This window comes from Pundamilia nyererei, unplaced genomic scaffold, assembly GCF_000239375.1.
Source record: "Pundamilia nyererei isolate P.nyererei 1_Seehausen unplaced genomic scaffold, PunNye1.0 scaffold00410, whole genome shotgun sequence".
Taxonomy (NCBI): Eukaryota; Metazoa; Chordata; class Actinopteri; order Cichliformes; family Cichlidae; genus Pundamilia; species Pundamilia nyererei.
This window is the reverse complement of record NW_005187811.1, coordinates 106,156-126,209: the sequence shown is the minus strand read 5'-3', so window position 1 is coordinate 126,209 and position 20,054 is coordinate 106,156. Positions and strand designations below refer to the sequence as shown.

General features: G+C 40.7%; 2 protein-coding genes across 2 annotated transcripts; one reads left to right on the top strand and one right to left on the bottom strand.

Moving 5' to 3' along the window:
• The first annotated feature begins 590 nt into the window (after positions 1–590).
• Positions 591–1,463, top strand: h2ax1 (H2A.X variant histone family member 1). The gene has a single exon (XM_005753176.2). It carries the CDS (start codon positions 716–718, stop codon positions 1,100–1,102), a length of 387 nt encoding a protein of 128 aa, XP_005753233.2. The 5' UTR covers positions 591–715; the 3' UTR covers positions 1,103–1,463.
• Positions 1,464–3,569: 2,106 nt separating this feature from the next.
• hyou1 (hypoxia up-regulated 1) lies at positions 3,570–19,461 on the bottom strand. The gene is made up of 24 exons (XM_005753175.1): positions 19,034–19,461; positions 18,100–18,175; positions 17,812–17,905; positions 17,613–17,691; positions 17,345–17,499; positions 16,697–16,773; positions 16,418–16,599; positions 15,826–15,941; positions 14,518–14,704; positions 14,165–14,299; positions 13,963–14,045; positions 13,745–13,877; positions 13,408–13,595; positions 13,099–13,237; positions 12,696–12,753; positions 11,843–11,919; positions 11,510–11,683; positions 11,178–11,332; positions 11,013–11,100; positions 5,814–6,070; positions 5,655–5,739; positions 5,225–5,480; positions 5,021–5,119; positions 3,570–4,616 (listed from the first exon to the last, which is right to left on the bottom strand). Exons 2-24 carry the CDS (start codon positions 18,167–18,169, stop codon positions 4,567–4,569), a joined length of 2,937 nt encoding a protein of 978 aa, XP_005753232.1. The 5' UTR covers positions 18,170–18,175; positions 19,034–19,461; the 3' UTR covers positions 3,570–4,566.
• Positions 19,462–20,054: the final 593 nt, after the last annotated feature.

The window sequence follows — 20,054 nt, the reverse complement described above, 5'->3', positions numbered from 1 at the left end:
ACTACACCCAAATTTCTCGCCTGGTTTGTGGTTTTTAGGTGTATAGATTGAAGTTCTCTGGTGACCTGTAATCGTTTTTCTTTGGCACCAAAGACTATTACTTCAGTTTTTTTTTATGTAACATAAACGTTTAATTATGTGGTCTAAAGAAAATGAGAAAGTTACATACAGTGTTTATTGCTGCATTTGATGTATTTCAACCATATTAAATACATATTACAAAATGTAATGTCTGCTTATGTGTAAAACGATGGCCGTTATCTTACCGTGCCATTACACAAGTAAATAACATAGCTCTTTCCTGCTTTTTGCGCCCCCTTCTCTTATGGGTTTTGCTCACGGCCTTCTGGGAGCCTTTTCTGTGGCCCGGGATTAATTTTGCCGGCTCAGGCAGTTTCTCCGTCGCGTTGACTAAATCCCCAACACAGCACAGCTCAAAATACCGCCTCCTGCACAGTCTCCTATTTATAGCATGTCTATGTAAATCTAAGCGTGCCGATCCTTCTTTAGGATTGGGCCATTGCTCATCCGAGGACCTGCATTGGTAAAGGATGTGATGTGCCATTGGTTCGTGGAGTTCAGTTCCTTTCGTCCAATCGGAGAACGCTTTCTGGTTTATAGCGCTATATTCACGAATGCATTACGTAAAGCTCTAAGGGCGTCATTGTACGGTTGTTATACTGTTTCCACGTCGTCAATAGCCACATTATCAAGGATGTCTGGCAGAGGAAAGACCGGAGGCAAAGCCCGAGCAAAGGCCAAGTCCCGCTCCTCCCGAGCCGGACTCCAGTTCCCGGTGGGTCGAGTCCACAGGCTGCTGCGCAAAGGAAACTACGCGGAGCGGGTCGGCGCCGGGGCTCCCGTGTACCTTGCGGCCGTGCTGGAGTATCTGACTGCTGAGATCCTGGAGCTCGCAGGGAATGCGGCCAGGGACAACAAGAAGACCAGAATCATTCCCCGGCACCTCCAGCTGGCAGTACGAAACGACGAGGAGCTCAACAAGCTGCTGGGGGGAGTGACCATCGCCCAAGGAGGAGTGCTGCCCAACATTCAGGCTGTCCTCCTTCCCAAGAAGACGGAGAAACCGACCAAGAGCAAGTAAAAAACAGACAAAACAAACTGCCTAGAGGTCTGGATTCAGCCGGGACAAAAGGTTCCCCGTGGGACCAGCCACTTTTTGTTTTTGATAAACAACCTTTCGAACGGGGATGGTGTTGCTGTTTCTGCGTTATAACTTACAGTATCGGGACATTTTTATTGACTGTTGTTGCGTTTTTTGGCTCTGGAAAATGGAGGCACTCTGCGGGCTGGGTGGTGATGACGGCCATAGGGGGAAAAAATCCATTCTTAAAGTGGACCAAGTATGGGCCGGAACATGTTTTAGTTTCGCAATGCTGCTACGTGCAAATGTGTTTTATTGTTTATGTCATCGTGTTTCAATAAAGAAATCTGTTAAGTCTTTATTTTTGTTGTTTTGCTGTTCGTCTCTTCGATGGAACAAACGACAGCTGAGCAGAAATGGCCTCTCTGGCTGTGGTGTTGTGTTCAGGGGTACTAAGTATTTTTCCCCTCTCTCTTCATTTAGATTCTTCCTTTCACAAAAGAGATTGGCCTTCAGTGGAACAATGCGAGGTGTTTACAAGATTTCACATTGACTCATATGTCAAAGTAGGTTGCTATGAATTTGAGTTCACGTTACTGTAATAAACTAACAATTTTGTTCTTTTATGATTCATGAACATTTTCTCCCGATTTAAACGGAAGATGTAAATTTCTTGACCCTCCTGTGCTTGAAGTCCTCCTGTGTATGCTGTTGTTCATAAACGCATTAACAAATACACATAGTACACTTAGACTTTGCCAGTATTAGTTCTGCAAGGGCCGTTTGAATTGAAAGTGAATGCATTTTCTCAATAATACGTACAATATTTTCAATGTCTGTTTTTAAAATAACCAAAAATGAGAATCAGAAGGATCCTGTAGTTAGCCATATGCTGTTTACAAAGGCTTGGCACGGAGTGTTTAGCTGTTTCATTGCAGCAGGGTATATGTTAACTGTTACTTTGCTCAATATTATTGTCATTAGTATTCATGGAAAACATTTAATGTTATTACCAACATATTCCACTTAAGCTTACAAATATAATGAATGTTTATTACACAAACACAAATTAAAAATGAAACCTGCCTTGGTCATAACTTAATCTTCAGGGTCCAAACATTTCATAAACTGCACATATAGATGTTTTCTTTGTGGTGAGTCATATATTACACATTCAATACAACAGCCAACCAACATAGTGTGTTGGAAAATGGTTACAGTTACATGCTGACAACAACACTACTGTGACTGATATTGACATACCAGCAATATTTGATGGTCTCCTAAATATGCCATAAGCCACAGATATGCATAATTCAAGAAAATAAGAGACCACCAGAATTTTCTGTCTGCATATTCTTTTAGCAGATAACCATAAATATTAAAATAAATTGAAGTGAAAACCACGAACAAACACAATATTAATTTGAGCTTTTAATTAGTTCCATATCCATTCATATCTGCTTGGCTCTCTTCCAGTCAGCTGATGACCTCATTGCCCTTGTCCAAGATCTTCTGCTTGAAGCGCAAAAAAGATTGTGTCTCGTGACACAGGATGTGATGTGAAAATCGCTACGTGACACAAGAGCCTAAAACCAGCCTTGGAGTGGGTACGGCAGTGTACTCTGGGCATTGGTCTGAAGTGTAAGACTTTCTATGTGGTTTTGACAAATCAGAGCCACAAACCTGACCTGTAGTCTGTTTCCCACCTGATAAAGATCCTGGAGAGAATTATCCTCAGACACCTCCAACCTCTGGTGAATTTCATTTACTGTCCTGGTATTTGTGTGGGAGATACTTTATGCAATGCCAGTTTTTGTTGTTTTTTTCCACAAAGTGTGGAACTGGAATAAAAAAAACTGCCCTGGGATTTCCAGCCACCAGGGGTGATTTATATATATTCTTAAACCCCTCAGCCAGCCTCAGTTCTTAATGTAATAATCCTAATGACAGGAGGATTCATGTCACCGTTTCACTTTCAGTTTTTGAATGAGCAGCCTCAATAATTACAAACCAAGCCACTTTTAAAATCTTTTCCTTAATTTAGTTGTAAAGGTACATATATTAAACATACACAGTATGGTAAATCAGGGACTATGCAGTTCAACCCCAGTTCAGCCTTACTAAGACACTTACAAAAACTGAGGAACATATACATTACTCTTCAAAGTGTCTTAAAATTACAAACAAAAATATTTTTATTAACAGTTTAGGAATACAGGAATCGTTTCCATCTCCCATTCCAAATTTTATTCTTGGTTCCACCCTGATTTCTTTTGCATTATTCAGAGTACAGAGAAGGATATAGCAGACCCAAACCCCTTACTCCCGTGTTCTAACAGGAAAAATGGTGCAAACATGTGCACCACATTGTTATGTAAACAAAAAGCTAAACACTTCTACTAGCAGCTTATATGAAGACTCTGAAAGCACTCAGTGTGACTGGCATCATAAAACAACATTGAAGCACTTGTCAAAAGCTTTATTAGCATCAGTAGAAAACGTCTTTGAAATCCAGCCATATCATGACAGCAGGAGGCAGATGCGTGAACTCACTGTTGAACTGTTAAATCATCACCATTTGGGAGCTCAGTATTTATCTTGTTTTGTCTGCACACACGGGGGCAGTCCACTATCAAAACTAAGGGCCACATAAAGGACACTACCATGTGAATATCTGTAAGTGCTGCTGGTGGATAACATGTTGGAACATTTACCAATTAATAAAATGTCCATTGAGTAGCAGAATTTTAGGAAAAATGTTTAAAAAAAAAAAAAAGAAAAAAAAAGAAATATAAGCGAGTTGTCCCTGAAGGGCAGGATCCCACCCTCTGAACATTACACTGGATGTTTCTGATAACATTGGATTCAGAATTTTAGCTGAAAAACATAGGGGCTTCCTCTACATTATGTGTAGTTAAAGTTTCAATAAATTAACACATTTTTCATTCTTATAGTTTTACATATGCTTAATATACTAGATGACACTTTTGGCAGCAATTTAAAGGGCCAAAGGAATTATAGGTTGGTGCAAAAACAAGAACACTGTATCCGCTGTGACTGTAACCAAAACTGTTAAGTGCTGCACTAACTTGGTTTGTATATCCACCAACTTAAAACATCAAATATTGTTATTAAAGACATTGTAAACTAGCCAAACAGCTCCCTCTGGATTAGCATTGATAAGATAATGGTGGTGGATATGAAAAGGCATTTTGTCAGGAAGAATGCAGTCTGGGGCTTGATTCATGTGAAACTACTTCTCATTTATAGAATCCATGAAGATGAAACACTCAAGTGGAGAAAAGGAGCAGAAAAATGTCCAGTTCCTATTCACCGTGTGTCCAGAGGTTCAACAAATGAGTCAACGAGACAAAAAAAAAAAAAAAAAAAAAACAGTCTGAGAGAGAAGCTGAACATTTAGACACTGTCAATAAATATTTTTTCTTCTACAGTTCCAGCTGTTATAATTCATCCTCTATGTGGTTTTCAGGTTGGGTTCTCTCCAGTTTTCCTGGAAAAAAGGACAGAGATCGGAACCATAAATATGCAAAACAGTAAAAGCTCCACTATGACCATGTTCTCTCTGCAAGCTGGAGATACAGTGGTGAGTGAGTGAAATTATATTTTTAAATGTTGAAGTCTGCCGGAGGTGTCTCAAGCCAGCCGATAGATATAGTCTCACCAGCGGGTCCCAAATCTATCCCGGGTTCTACTCGGGAGACACCCACCTCAGCTTGGTTCTTGGTCAAAGTTTGTATACATGTGGTCACAGGTGGATCATTAGTTAATCAACTACATTTGATTAGGAGGATCTGACTGCTACTTTGGCTTCCAGTTTCTATGGAAGCAGTAAGATTGTCAAACCATTAATTGGCTCCATTAACTAACACTAATTAACAGGTGTGGTGTACAAACCTGTAGTTGCGGATTCTTCTTTAGGTTGTGACTGGCTGTCGAGAGTACTCTCAGTGGATGGGGTTTCATCAGATGGTATCTCTTCTGAACTTCCTGTATCTAAATTTAAGAAAAAAAAAAGATATAATGAAGTTCTTTTAATACACTTCTAATTAGTTTAACAGAATAATGGGGAAATAATGTGTGTTTTTCTGTTTGACCCACCACTCTTGGTGTCTGTGCTTTCCTCTATAGGAGGGCTGACATTTTCTTCAGCTGTGCTGTTAGCCTTGCTGCTTTTATCTGTGCTTGTACTGTTTTTGGCTTTGGGTTTAGGCTTGGCAAACTTGGCCTTGTTAAACAAGTAGTTGACCTCTCGCTCAAGAAGAGTCCGTTTGGACTCTATGTCTTTGGACAACAAGACCGGTCGCTCTTTTGGAGAGCGTTTCTCCTGCTCTGCTGTCGTCTCGTTCTTCCACACCTAAAGTAAGCAGAAGTGACTTCACACACGAAGCTCAGTTATAAACATAGCGACAAATTCAGCCCATGTGAACAGGCATGTAAAGTCTGGGCGAGAAACCCTGGATTTCTCTCAAGAGGAAAGGCTTTTCAGATACACAGGCTTTCAGGCAAGAAAAAGCTTGTCACCACCTACCATTGTTTCATTGATGACTTTTTCTAGCATGTTTAGCTCGACGTCAGTAAAGATCTGATCATCTTCTGGGATCAGTCTCGCACTCCTTTAAGAGAACAAAAACTCAGTCAACGACTGGCTCATGACTAACTTTACATTTCCTTCCTTCTAACCACTTACTTTAAGAAGAAACTGGAGCTATTGAGCAGGCTTTCCAGGCGGGCCAGGTGCTCCGGCCACTTGCGTCGTTCGTCAACCCTGAAAAACATGTCCTTGCACAGGCTCTTCAGCTGAAAGAGTTTTTCTCTCAGCTGTTTGGTGGTGGCAGCATAGCCATCCTCATCCATCCACTCAGACACCTCTTTCAGCTTGGCTGAGATCTGTTCCTGCTCCTCCTTGGTTACCACCTGCTGGTAATCCTCCTGGTACAGCTTGTCCTGGAAAAAGAGCATACTGAACCCTTACATGGGGAAAAAGAATTTAATTTCTTATTTTGTTGTATATTTGTTTTTAACTTTGAAATTTTCACTCTAGTCCTAGTTCCCGGTTGCTTCAGAGCAGGGGTGTCAAACGTACAGCCTGGGTGCCACATATGTCAGTTATTAATCGCTGGTATACAAGTCTTTAGGTCTGCTGAGAATCCATGCAAGTGGGGGTGGGACTTTATTTTGATGGACACACCATGTGCCCAGTCAGACTCAAAGTCAGACTGGGATCATACCATTATGTGAAAGAAGGAGGGGCAGATATTCTGAAGACAGCAAGTATAGTAGTACCAGCCAGGTACACAGAGAGATGGAGGCCAGATTTAAATGCAAGCGTGTTGGGAAAAAGTGAAGAAACAAGCAAAAACATAAATTTAGCAGCATCTGGTTGCATGTCAATGATACAGAGTGCCTGAGTGTCTAAGTGAGTCTTCATAGGCCTGAATGTGCGCTTGAAGTTATTTGGAATTCCTAACTTGCGCGATCTGTGCTCACCGCACACAGACACAAATGGACTTGTAACTGTATTTACAGTTTTTCATAATGATTAAAACTTCCCATATGGCCATTCGCACTAAACAAAGTAATTGAGCAATAAACAATTAACTTATTGAAACTCAATGCGACCCAGTACTGGGGGCGAGAGGGAGAACATTAGGTTAAACGGAATGTTCCATATCTCTATATATTTAAATATAGACGTGTGGTATCCACAGAAACTTCAAAATCTCAGCAACAAAACCATTTCAACAACCACCAAACAGGTAAAACACCAAACGATTAAAGAGCAGGAGATTCCATAAAAAGACGTAAACACGAAGCACATGTCTGTTTACCGGTGCTGTAAGCTGACATCTCACAGATTCTGAAACTGCAGGTTTCATCATTCTTAGACCAAAATTCACTGAACCAGCAGCAAAGGATGCCAATTTGGCATAATTTGTGAAACACTGCTTGCAAAAGCTAATAAAACCTTTCTAACTTTGTGAAAAACAGACTATAGAAATTTCAATGTTTTTTTTCCCCACAACTACAGTTAAAAAAAAAAACAAACAAACAAAAAAAAAACAAAGCTGGGCAGCCTCTGGGCAGTGAGCTACCAGAACTTTTTCATGCTGGCAGATTTCTTCCTTTGTCACAGCAGCTTTTACTTCATTATGCAGAAAAACAATTAAACATGTAACTTTTTTACACTGACAGTGACGAGAGTTTCACTGGTCCGGCCTGCTTAAGATCAAAGTGAGCTACATGTGGCCCACCATGTAAAATGAGTCTGACACCCATGCTTTAGGGTTAATACAGAAACTTGAAATAACCTCTTGTGTACATTCATGCATGTGTCTGTTTTCTCACTTAATGCTTTATTTTTAAGAGTGCCTGTTCCTTATGCTTTACTTTTAGTTTTGCTTCCCTTTCAGCCATATGTCCCTCTCCCCCGCTGTCACACGTTCTATGTATTTAGAGTCTTGTTCTTTGTCTGAATGCCAGTTCATGTGGACCCACTGTGTTGTTTCTATAGATTATAATTCTGCCTGCCTGTGTTCGTGTCCTGTATTTGAGCTCTCACTCCTCACACTCCACTTAATGACTGTACACTCTGCTCAGAATGGACCCAATGGACGCAGCATCCGAGGAGTTTCAAAATCAGTTTCTCATTCTCCTGGGATGGTGGCTATGTTCCTTCTGCATGGGCTGCAAGGAAGAAGTGGGGCAAAGAATTAGCATCCTGCTACGCTCCTGCCCCCAGCAGATATTGCCAAAATGGTAAGAGGAATTTGTCTTCATTCTTTTATCCCCGTTGCTGTAAGAGCGGCCCTGCACTCAAGCTTTGTCATTGTCAGCCATCACCTTCACATCTCAAAAGACACAACAGCACTCTGCTTGGCATCTTAAAACCCATCTATATGCTTTATCATGACACAGTCTTAGTCTATTTTTTACCTTGTTTAACTTCTTTTTTTTTAGTTTTTGTTTAACTTATGTTTTTATTTTGTTGTAAGGTGACCTTGAGGGTCTTTAATAAGGCTACCACAAACGATTAGTTGACTAGTTGCCTTATTTTTGCGATTTGCTGACTAATCAGATAATCAATTGGACATAAAACGTACAGCTTATTGCACCAGCATGCATCTGCTCTTATATAACTATCATCAGCTTACAGCGTGAAGTGTTTAAGGTATGTGCTAACTAAAAATAAAGACTAGATGATAGTTTATTAAACTTTAATGAAATATGCAGTGGAATTTAATAAACTCAGCCGTCTGCTCCTTGCCATCTAAAATATAACAGGACACTGGAGTAAATTCTCTACCATCTCACATTTCTGTTTAATCGCTTTTATTCAGCTGTGTAAAAACTATAACTTTAATCTCAGCCAAACCAATTTACTCAGGAACAAATAAAACACTGAAAAAAAGCCAAACAATAACATTTATTTAAGTGACTTATATATCATGTTTAACCTGTGTAGCGAAAGACCGCGGGGGTTTGAAAATGATGTGCCGTGGTTCCCGCCGGCTCTAGCGAGCCATGACTCCGTTGGAGGAGTCTACAAATTTGGACAGCCTTCGTCACATCGCTGTGACGTAATAGGCCTTGGGAGGATGCAGCCCCCACTGTGTCCAAATTTAGGGGCCACATCCTTCGGCTTCAAACAAGACATCACATATTTGCAAAAATGCTCCGACGTTTTTGGAGACGTCTGTTACCCACGAGCTCAATAGCTAGTCAGGGCGAGAACAGCGAACTCCCGGCACATCGTTTTCAAACTCCCCGCGGTCTTTCGCTACTCAGGTTAAACATGAAATATAAGTCACTTAGATAACCTAAAAATGTTATTGTTTGGCTTTTTTCAGTATTTTATTTCTTTGTGGGTAAATCGATTTGGCTGAGATTACAGCTGAACAAACGTCAAACGGAAAACTGATTAAACAGAAGTGTGAGATGATCGAGAATTTACGCAAATGTCCTGTTATATTTTAGATAGCAAGGAGCAGACGGCTGAGTTTATTAACCCTTTAAAGCCGGTCGGAGCGGGCACGCTCCGTTTTGCATAACTATTTTTAAATCCCGGTAGCACTGCAACCACGTAAGCTAGCGCAATAATTTTTTTTTGCATATGAAACCGGAGGAGTTGTACTTACATCTTATGCCATCAGCTTGTCCTAAGTCAGAGTTTCATTCCACATATAGCTTTGCAAAAACTGAATAAAAAGCACTTGCAGTCAGAGATGGGCAGTAACGCGTTACTTGTAACGAGTTACTGTAATCCGATTACTTTTTCGAGTAACGAGTAAAGTAAGGGATTACCATTGCAAAAACAGTAATTAGATTACTGTTACTTTCCCGTAAGCACACTGCGTTACTAAAACCGTGATTTTCTTGCGAGAGTGTCTCATGACAGTGACGTAAGCGAGTGCGACGTTTGTGGCAACAGCTGTGTGCAGATGAACAATGGATAATATATCGAGTGCGGGAGAGAGCATGAGCGTGCAGCGTTTAAAGCGTGGAAGTACTGACCTTACTTTGAGTTTGATTCCATAAAAAGTGACAAAAACATTAGCGTCCGCTGATCACTGCGTGGGAAGAAAACGTCTTTTTACAGTGAAAAAAAACCCCTTAACTTCCGAGCAAGCACCTAGTGCGCTACGACGTAATGTGAAATTCAGAGAGAAACTCGCGGATTCTTCAACTGACCGCTGTGGCACACCTGCACCCTAACCTCCGCCTACGCCACTCCTGCTTTATAGGTGAGAATAGAGCAACAGAACCGCTAGTCTTTGATTTTATATATTTTCTGCTGTGTTTTACTTGCATTTATTTGAAAGAGTGAGTGTAAACACAAAAAAATATTTTATTTTATGTGCTGGAATGTGCAAAAATTAGGTTTAAATGTTAAACAAATTTCTTCCAGTCAGTGAATGTTGCATATAATTTAATTTTTGCTTGATGCATAAAGTTAAAAGATTAAAACTAATAAAACAAGTTTAAAAAAAAGAGACTTTTCCATTTGATTACATTTTGTATGATGGATTATGCAGAAAAAGTAGAATGTAGAAAGTAGATCTATCGCTTTATCACCTCTTCAGGTTGTAAATCGTGTTTTTAAAAAGTAACTAAGTAACTAAGTAATTAATTACTTTTGAAAATAAGTAATCAGTAAAGTAATGGGATTACTTTTTGGGGGAAGTAATCAGTAATTAGTTACTGATTACTTTTTTCAAGTAACTTGACCAACACTGCTTGCAGCAACAAAAACATAATATTCCAGGAACACTTTGCCGATCCGATTAGCTGTTTGTAACACTTCCTACGTCCATCAGCGCAAACTATCGCATGTCCGCCATGTCCTGCCCGAAACCAGAAGTGACGTCATTTTGCGGAAATGTAGTTTTTTACCATCAGGGCCTCATGAGCCTATACTGGTGTTTTTAAAAAAATTATGTTTGACTTTATGACTTTCTCTGTCGTTTCTGGGATGCTTAGGACTCAGAGTTTCATAGCCACACCCCTGCACTCAAACCCTGCCTATCAACAAGCCATTCACCTCACCACTAACCAGCTCTTCACCACCACTGCTGCCTCCCTCCCAGTCTAGAGAGTGATGTTCTCAACAGCAGAATCAAAACCATCAGCCCATGAACTACAACATCACTTCCAGCAAGCTTTCTTCAGCCCTTCCGGACCTAGCTCAGTATCAGAAGGTCCAAAAGCTAACAGGTTTTCAGCCTTCATGTCGCCATTCCCTAACACAAAAAAGTTTGGAATCAAAGTTCCTGGGTGATGGCCAGGGAGAGGGAGGGCTGGGGTATTTCTGTGTGAATGTCAGATAGAAAACACTTGCAGTAAATAAATAAACATAAACAGGTACACACAGGATGTTCATGTTGTTTACCTGTGTCTCAAATATAAAAGCTTCCAAGCTGTTGAGTGTTTTCTCTCGTTCCTGTTTGGCTAGATCTCGGTCTGTCAAATCCTGCAGTCTGAAATCACACAAAGACTCCTTTAGCTGAGAAAACCAGGAAACCAAAACAGAAAATAAATGAAAATCAAGCTGTACTTTTTCTTAGAGGATGTCAGGTCATCGGCCGTGGGATCAACAATGTCATTGATAAGGAGTTCCAGTGTGATTTCTTCAGAGATTTTGCTCTTTTTCTGAGGTCTGGCCTTCTTCTCCACCTCAGTGTTTACAGATTTGTCTCCGTCTTTTTCCTCCTTCGCCGGGAGACAGATGGGTAATATCAATAACAGCTTTGTGAAGGCTAATCTCTCATGAATATACATTTTCACCAAACACTACACAAAATTTGAAAAAGGTGCACAGGCAGATAAATGTCAGCATTTGAATTCAGACCGAGGCATTTCACAGAGTATTATAAATGAAGCTCTTACCTTGGCCTCGGTCGTGCTTCCTGCCTCTTTGTCTTTTTCTTGGTTTTTGTCTTCACTTGAATTCTTCTCTGAATCACTGGGTTTCTCATTGGTAGTCTTGTCTTTGTGATTCTCATCCTTGCCGTCCTCATCCTTGCTGTCCTTCCCAGATTCTGGAGGTACTTCCTCCTCATCCTAGGCACAACAAATCAAGAGCCAATGCCATGCCGACCCTTTGCTCAGTGTTGGACAACCATTTATGTTCTTTATATAATGGTAAAGTTAAATCACACTTGGCAAGAACGTATTAACATTCCTAGAGCAGCATGTATTGCTTTTTATAGGTGACGTTACCTGAACAGGTTCAGTTACATTTGGAGCAGGTTCTGACGATCCTCCTCCAAACAAAGTGGAAATGGTGTTACCGAGTTCTGGAAGACAGCAAATCGTTCCCTCAGTTAAATACGACAACTCACACGCTCTACAATATAGGCCATTGCAAAAGTACATACGATGTCAAATCAATCAAAACGAGCAGAACTTCCTGTGTGCTGCATAACAGGAGTAGTGAAACATAAGTGAGTGGAAAAAAAAAAAAAAGGAGTTAATGATGGACAAGAGCAGTGAGTCGCCAAGGAACGAGGGTTCTTATCTACAGGTGTTTGCAGTTATTCTATAACAGACTTTAGGTCACTCAATAAAAGTAAACGTATTAATTTTTATCTTAACATCAAAAATATTTAAGATGATTAACTTTTTAATTAAAAATGACCTGGCTGCTGGAGTGCATAAACTCCTCTGCTATGACTGCAACTGATAAAGCTGGTCTTAGCGCTAATAATTTTGAACAGTTACTGTTACTGACACCAAAGGAGTCCGAGCTGTGACTAAATACTAGCTATCACATTAGCATAATGAGCAAATAAGGCAGGAAGCAGAAAGTAAAGGGCACAGAGCCTTAATCAACTTATGTGCTAAACATCAGCAAGAATCCAACAATTTAACTTCTCTGTCAAGCTACATTTTTCTACTTTGTAGTAGAGAGCTTTTTATGTAACAGTGTCAGATGCTTGTGTCAGCTTTAACTGGATGTCTGGCTGCAGTCAAAGTTTCATCACAAGATATCAGTCTGGGGTTAGTCCCCTCATGTTAGCAGTATGAGTTGAGAATGGATTCAAGCACTGGCTCATGTTTGCAAGAAACCTACTAGTTAATGTTGATTCCTCCTCTTTCTCCTCTACCACAGTCTCAAAGACAGACTCCACCTGTGTATGAAAATGACATTTTTTTAAACATTGGTTTGCTTAAATATCACAAAGTTTTTCCATTAACACTGAAAGCTGTTATGTGAGCATGGAACGTCAATCCTCCCATGTTTGGATTTCACATTTGGAGTCCAATGTTTTGGCTTGAAATTCATCAACCCTAATTACCAACATTACAGCCAAAGATTAAAAAAAAAGGAAATCCACAAGCACAGTTATCTTCTTTTAATAGTAGTTGCAAATGATAGTACAGTAGTGAAATGCTTTGTTGAAACTCTGCCAGGAGGAGAAGGCAGAACTTGAATAAGTGACTGTCGTGAGGCAGCTCATGTTAGTTTAACTGACCCGGTCTAGCAGGAGCACTCCACTTTCATCCATGTTGAAGTGGGCTTTAATTCCTTTCGACTCTGCATCTGCATGCTTCTGAAAACTACTCCCCACTCCAGACAGCTTGACTGTGGTCAGGTTCAGAGAGCCGAACACACTGTGACACACGAGCAAGAAGCACACAGTTTTGCCTTACACTTGCATCCAATTAAAGCGTGAGGGCACACACTGATGGGATGGAATACATTTAAATATCTTCTTTTTATGGGGTTTTGCCATAAACTGTTAAAATGAACCTCATTTCATAGTATTTTTCAGAGTTCCAACCTGAGGTCTTCCTGACTGAGGAAGCTGAGGTCACCGTAGTTGATGTTGAAAACAAAGTCATCGTTGTAACGGTTGAATGTAATGACCTTGCGCTGGGGGTAGGTTGCCATCCTCTGGAACAGGATGCGTTTGTTATGTTTCAAGGTTTTGACACCTTCCTCCTCCTCCACCTCCCGGGTAAACTCCACCTAATACAATGAGATGTCACGCAGTCAGTGTTGACATGGATTTTACTCTGAATTTCCCATTACTCTAATCAGACTAATCAAAGCTCAGTTAAGTATGATTGTACTCATGATGCACTCAGTTTGAGGCAGCAGAGGACCTGAATGCTGACCTGAATGGGGAAAACAGCTGCATCTCGAACCAAGAAAGGTTTGACCTTAAAAGCCTTGCTCAGGGCAGCGGCCTGGTACACTGCACCCATGGCTGCTGCCTCATCTGCATTGATGTTCTTCCCCAGTTCCTCTCTGCACGTAGAGAAAACAAACTTAGTATAGTTTGGAAAATTAAAATTTTGAGATTGATGGAAACATCTCTATGGACAACACTTACTTGCCCACAGCTTTAAGGAGCACTTCCTGGACCTTTGGCACACGAGTGGAGCCTCCTACTAAAATCACCTGCTCAATATCCTCCTGTTGTCACAAACATAAAACGTCTAATAGTCTGGTGATGACAGAACTTCTAATTCTGTTGTTGTATCCCATGTTTGGAGCCAAATCCGCCCACATTCTGTCACGTTGAGCATACTGACCAGTTTCATCTCTGCAGCAGTCAGGGCATCCTGCACTGGCCGAGGCACTCTTTCAAACAGATCGGCACACAGTTCTTCAAACTCACTCCTGGTCACCTTAGCTTTGAAGTCAATGTCATCCATCAAACCTTCCACCTGGGTAATTTAAAAAAAGAAAAAAGATAAAGTAAGAAAGTGCAAGATTTCTGCGAGTTTAAGAGTGCAGTGTGGATTTCAGATTTTGAGATTCTGGCAAAGCGTTTTCATGTGTTGCAGTTTATCACAGTGACTTTACCTACAACATAGACCATTACAATGACATACGCAACCGGTAAGACGGAGTGAGTGCTTGAAGTTTCTGTCTCTGGACTCACCTGGGCCATGAAGTCTACATTTGCACTCAGCACAGTCTTGAGCCTCTGAGCTTCTTTGAGAAGCTTGGCCATAGCCCGGTGATTTTCCCGCACATCTTTCTTGCTCTTCTTTTGCTCATTGAACAGTCTGGCCAGGTGGTCACGAAGTCGCAGGTCCATCTCAAAGCCCCCCAAACCCCGATCAAACCTTAAGTTAGAACACATTTGCACACTTTAGTCTGGATGGATGTAAAGTAGGCAGTTATTTTATAGAGCAAATTACAATTTAATAGTTTTAATACTGACCAACAAATACAAAACCCTTTCTAGTTAGTAACAGCTACAACATGATAAACAAGCAAACGCATGAAGCACCAGCTCCCTGCATTCCAACTCCTGCCACTGCGGTGTCAGAGAACTTCTGCAGATGGCAGATATACTGGAAATCAGAGGCGTACAATGGAAACAGTACTGTCCTGTTTCCATGCAGCAGATAAGTAACAGCTATACCTACTCTATACTTCGACACCAAACTCGCTCATCTATGTCTTTTTGGACTTTGTAAGGTAAAAACCTTACAATATCACAGAAAAACTGAACAATCAGACGAATCCCTGTGAGCAAGCACTTTAGCGTCATGGGGAAGGAAAAACTTCCCACTGATGCCAAATAAACCGGTGGTTATTAACATTAAGTGGAAGTAAACTGATCAGAAGTATGAATGCAGTATTTCATATACAGTATACAGTCAAAAACTATACCCAGATAGCTTACTGGACTGTACATAGAACGTGTATCTTTGTTAAGATAATAAAATAAGAGGCAAGTTTTGTGTCTGCATTTGGAATTCTTGTTATAGCTGCAACTTAGACTGTGATCAGGCTTATAGAATAAGAGAGCCAACAAAAAATATTTCGTAATCTCTGAATTACATTTTAAGCAGGTAGTTTATAACACAGTTTAACATCCTTTGAACAAACAAACTAGTGAGTAAGATGACCACTGTACATTTTATACATATCCCTGTACATTTTGTACGCATCTCCATACAATTTTTGTTACCTGTATATATGAACTTCAGTTGCTTATGTATAGAGGACCATTTTGTGTCTTCTTTTTATATTTTATATTCCCCTTGCTATAAGAGCTGTGTAACACCGAAATTTCTTATCCGTGGGATAATAAAGGTTTATTCTATTCTACTCTAGTTCCAAACTCCTTTAGTTTAGGTATATCCAAGTTTTTTTCTTGTTCGACCATTATCAGAATCAACTCTAATATCTGCTTCTCTGTCAGTGGCAGTGCCGCTGCATGGATCAATGGACTCACCCAACACCTCGGATCTGTAACTGGGGCTGAGTCCCGGACTCCTTGGTTTTGACAGTCTGATAGGTAACGATTGTGGCAGTGGTGCTGCCAGAGCCCATATCATAAAACATCACATGCTGGAAGGGAACGAGATCAGGCTTTCAGCAGTTTGTAATCACTCATCACATTTTTAAACAACATCAAATATCACCTCTGATCAATCAGCCCTGTAGTCAGACTTTTTCTGAGATTAATAAAGTTTTATGAAATAAATGAAATCAAATCAAATGGAAAGGGAATATTCCAGACTGCAAGTTGTCATAAAATTGGAGATGTTGCTAAATCTAGTGTACCTAAAAGCTAAAGCATGAGAGACGAATCTGACATGATCACGACACAATACAAGCTCCAATCTGAGGAATAAGGATCTTTCTGCAAGTGAGGAAAACTCCAATTGCTGAATGTAGGAAGATCTACTCGAAGAGTAGTTGTTGATTATGATTGCTTATTTGCAGTGTCCGCAGAGATCGCCAGTTGGTAGTCCACGTATGTAAAATGTGTTGGTAGGATGAGAGTTAATGCATGTATTTAGGTATGAAGCTTGAACCTTTACCTTAGCTGTGCTGTCAATATCTTTCCTCCTGAAGACCCCATAGTTTAAGGCCACGGCCGTGTTGTCATTGATGAGCTGAAGGACCTTTAGACCTGCAATGTGTGCAGCATGCAGGACTGCCCTGCGCTCTGCCTGGTTGAAGAAGGCTGGGACAGTGATCACTGCATCTTTGATTGTCTGTTCTGTGAATTGAAGAGAATGTTTTTTTTTTTTTAATATGTCCTGAACATATGTGAACATGCCTCACAATGATACATCATCTGCGTCAAGCAAACTAACCTGCAAAGTCCTGAGCCAGTCCACGAGAGTAATTAAGGACCATCCCCAAGAGCTCCTCTGGTGTGTACTGCATTTCTCTGACAGAAACATAATACACTTAGGTGAGCCTGACTAGGAGAGTGTTGTGTTTCTGGTAATAACCGATTAAACACATCGGTAAAATTCTGGACTGATGTGTTAGGCCAGGGGTGGGCAACTCCAGGCCTCAAGGGCCGGTGTCCCTGCAGGTTTTAGATGTGTCCTTGAACCAACACAGCTGATTTAAATGGCTAAATTAGCTTCTCAACATGTCCTGAAGTTCTCCAGAGGCCTGGTAATGAACTAATCATGTGATTCAGGTGTGTTTATCCAAGGTGAGATCTAAAAGCTGTAGGACACCGGCCCTCGAGGCCTGGAATTGCCCACCCCTGTGTTAGGCAGAACTCTCAACAACAAAACACAAAATCAGGTAATAATTTCTGGAGGAATGGCATTGACCAGTGAAATTCCAGAGATCCAAGAATCAATGTCAAAGCTGTGAAGCCACACTGGTAGCACACAATAACACACTTTTGGTGTTTACTTTACATCTGTTCCTAGTGTATACAGATTTTGTAATATGAATATGCGTGAATAAATAAAAACAAGGTAGCATATAAAGAGGCTCACTCTGAGTTTTTAAAGTGGACAGTGCCTCTCACTGGGTCCTCCTGCAGATGGTGTTCAGGAAAACGTTTCTGGTAGAGTGCCACCTGGAGGTTCTCATGCTTTTTACCCAGGAGGCTTTGGAGATGTCTATAAACACTTTTGGGGTTCTTGACGGACTGAAATGTGGTACAAAGCATGGAAAGATTAACAGCATACATGGCAATATCTGAATGTGCAGTTGTGATTTAGCCGATTAAGTCAATTCTGGAAATTTTAGAAGAAGTCTTACTACTCCCATTGCACTGTCTCCAAAAAGTCTCTCGTTCTCCTTGAGACATACAACTGTGGGTGTTTTCCTCCTCGACTCCCTGATGGAAAAGACAATACATACAATGGTAGCAACGCATGCTTTTCTTCTATTTTTGAGCATATACAAGAAATAAGGAACGCAATGGTGCCATTTTCTCTATTTGGGAATGTGCTCTCACTTGTTTAGAACAATCTCCATTGGCACGCCAGGTTTAACTATTGCTATTTTCATCCACTCGCTGCCCAGGTCAACTGACATGACAGCCACGGTCACTGGAGACAAAAAGATCCAATTGTTAAGTAAAGCAGGCAGACAGCTAACACCTACCTACAGTGTACTTTTTCTATTCCACTGCATGTGTTCATCAATGAGACCATGTTTCAAACTGTGCTGCTTTTACCAGTAACCTATGGTTACTGTTAACCGTAAGTACCAGAAGAAAAGTCAAGCTAAATTATTATGTTACCTATGTGAGAAGGGAACATTGCCAGAACAAGACAGAAGAGAGCAGCCGGCACCAGCTTTCTACCCTCCATCACTAGCTGTAAAAATCAGAAAAGGGAAACATTTTAGTAAAAAAATAAAGGCATTAGCAGAACTGATATATACCCTAGCTGGTCCTAACAAGTATCCTCACAAAAGCTTTAAGATGTTCTTTTGCTCATTTATCCTATACTTTTCTTGAACGTTTTTCAACTGTAGAGTATATGTCTTGATAAAACAGACTTGTTTTATCTGCTGTGTGTCGGTTTTTAAACAACTGTCCAAAAGTTTTAATGTGTCCTCGCCAGGTGATGACCTTGGCTTAAGGATATGAAAAACATGTATTGCACCTGATTCCACCTACTTAGTCATACACTATTCTGAACACGTGGCATTAATAGCATTATCAAACAGTGTGCTGAAGCCACAGCTTCAGATCCACACGAGTACCTGCACAATGCTTTTGTTAAAGGAAGAAAACAAAAAGGAACACGAATAGAAACTTCTAGTACCCATCGAGATATGACACATGAATGAAAACGGATGTACACCAGAAAGCCTTACTTTTTCATTTTATTACATATTAATACGCCACCACTTTTTTAGCTTTTCGAACCTCTATACGTGCTGGCTAACGATAAGATGACCAACACGCTCCTGACCATTACAGAGCCAGGTGAGATACACACCAGTAAACGGTCTACTCAAGTACAGCTGGACCAGAAGTGTACGCTCTAAACAAAAGTACCGATACGCTGATACAAAGACCACTAACAGAAGTTGAAGGCTACAGTTAGCTAGTATACTGTCTGCAAAACCATCACTATAAAAGCATACATTTATCGATATAATGCTACAGCGCTAGCATTGAATCAGTCTTCAGTCGGCACAAATAAAAGTGAAAGACACCAACATACTGTGCTTTTCCAGGCGGGTTCTGAGGTTAGTTTCTCGGTTGGTATCTTTATTCAGAGCTTCTTTGTTGTCACACTCGGTAGTTTTGGTTCCCCTTATCACCGGCTTGTTCTCAGTTGTCGGGCCCGGAACGCGGCGTCACCTCATTGGATCCACAGAAGCCGCGACCGGGAGAAAAACTGTGGTCAAGTTACTTAAAACCAAGTACACTGTAACCGGTTACCTTTTGGGATGAAAACCAATCGAAGACTGACGATAAAGCGACCGAGCGCAAGTTATTAGTTTTTCCCTACAGTTGATTGAATTGGAAATAAAGAACACATTTATATTTATATATTAAAATTGTTATCATTGACATTTTCTAATTTCGCAGGGGGGGTCGTATAAAGTTGGTGTTATTGATTAAAGGAGCTGAACTAGTTATGTGCTCTTGTTATGAAGGAGACACCTCTAAGCTTCCGGTAATTACTTTCCACCGTCTTGACGACTGGTCCCAATGTAACGCTAGAGCCTGCCCACCGTGTTCCACGCACTGCTTAGTGATTGGTCCACGCGAAATCCTGAACCCAAATCTCGATCCCATTGCTACACGTCAAGATAGTGGGCGTATCCGGAATGACGCAATTTCCAGGTAAAGCGTGAGCACGCCACGTGCCTCCATGGAATAAACTGTTTTATTGACAAAAGTGAGGACATTTGTCAATTTTTTAATAAACTTTATGTTGTTTGCTCTCACAATGGCTGTTTTAATGTGTTCATGTGTGATTTTAATATATACCCTATAGAAATACGCATGCATGCATGGAAGTCAGTTGCAAATTACTACCTGATGTAGGAAATAGAATTAGTGGTTTATAAGGTGCTTGTGTACAAAAGCTGCGTGCCAAGTCCAAATAATGAACACTTCAAAGCGAACAACATACATCTACATACTCAGAATGCCATAAACAGTAATGTCAAAGAGCAATGTTGACAGTTTAAAGGTTACAGAGCACACAACACAAAATATGTCAGGAAGCACTG

Excerpts from the sequence above, each read along its gene's own strand:
- h2ax1 (XM_005753176.2), top strand. The coding sequence starts at position 716 with ATGTCTGGCAGAGGAAAGACCGGAGGCAAAGCCCGAGCAAAGGCCAAG.
- hyou1 (XM_005753175.1), bottom strand. The coding sequence starts at position 18,169 with ATGGAGGGTAGAAAGCTGGTGCCGGCTGCTCTCTTCTGTCTTGTTCTG. Across the intron at positions 17,500-17,612 it reads GAGACAGTGCAATGGGAGTA|TCCGTCAAGAACCCCAAAAG; the intron begins GTAAGACTTCTT and ends ACCACATTTCAG. Across the intron at positions 16,600-16,696 it reads ACTGGCTCAGGACTTTGCAG|AACAGACAATCAAAGATGCA; the intron begins GTTAGTTTGCTT and ends TTCAATTCACAG.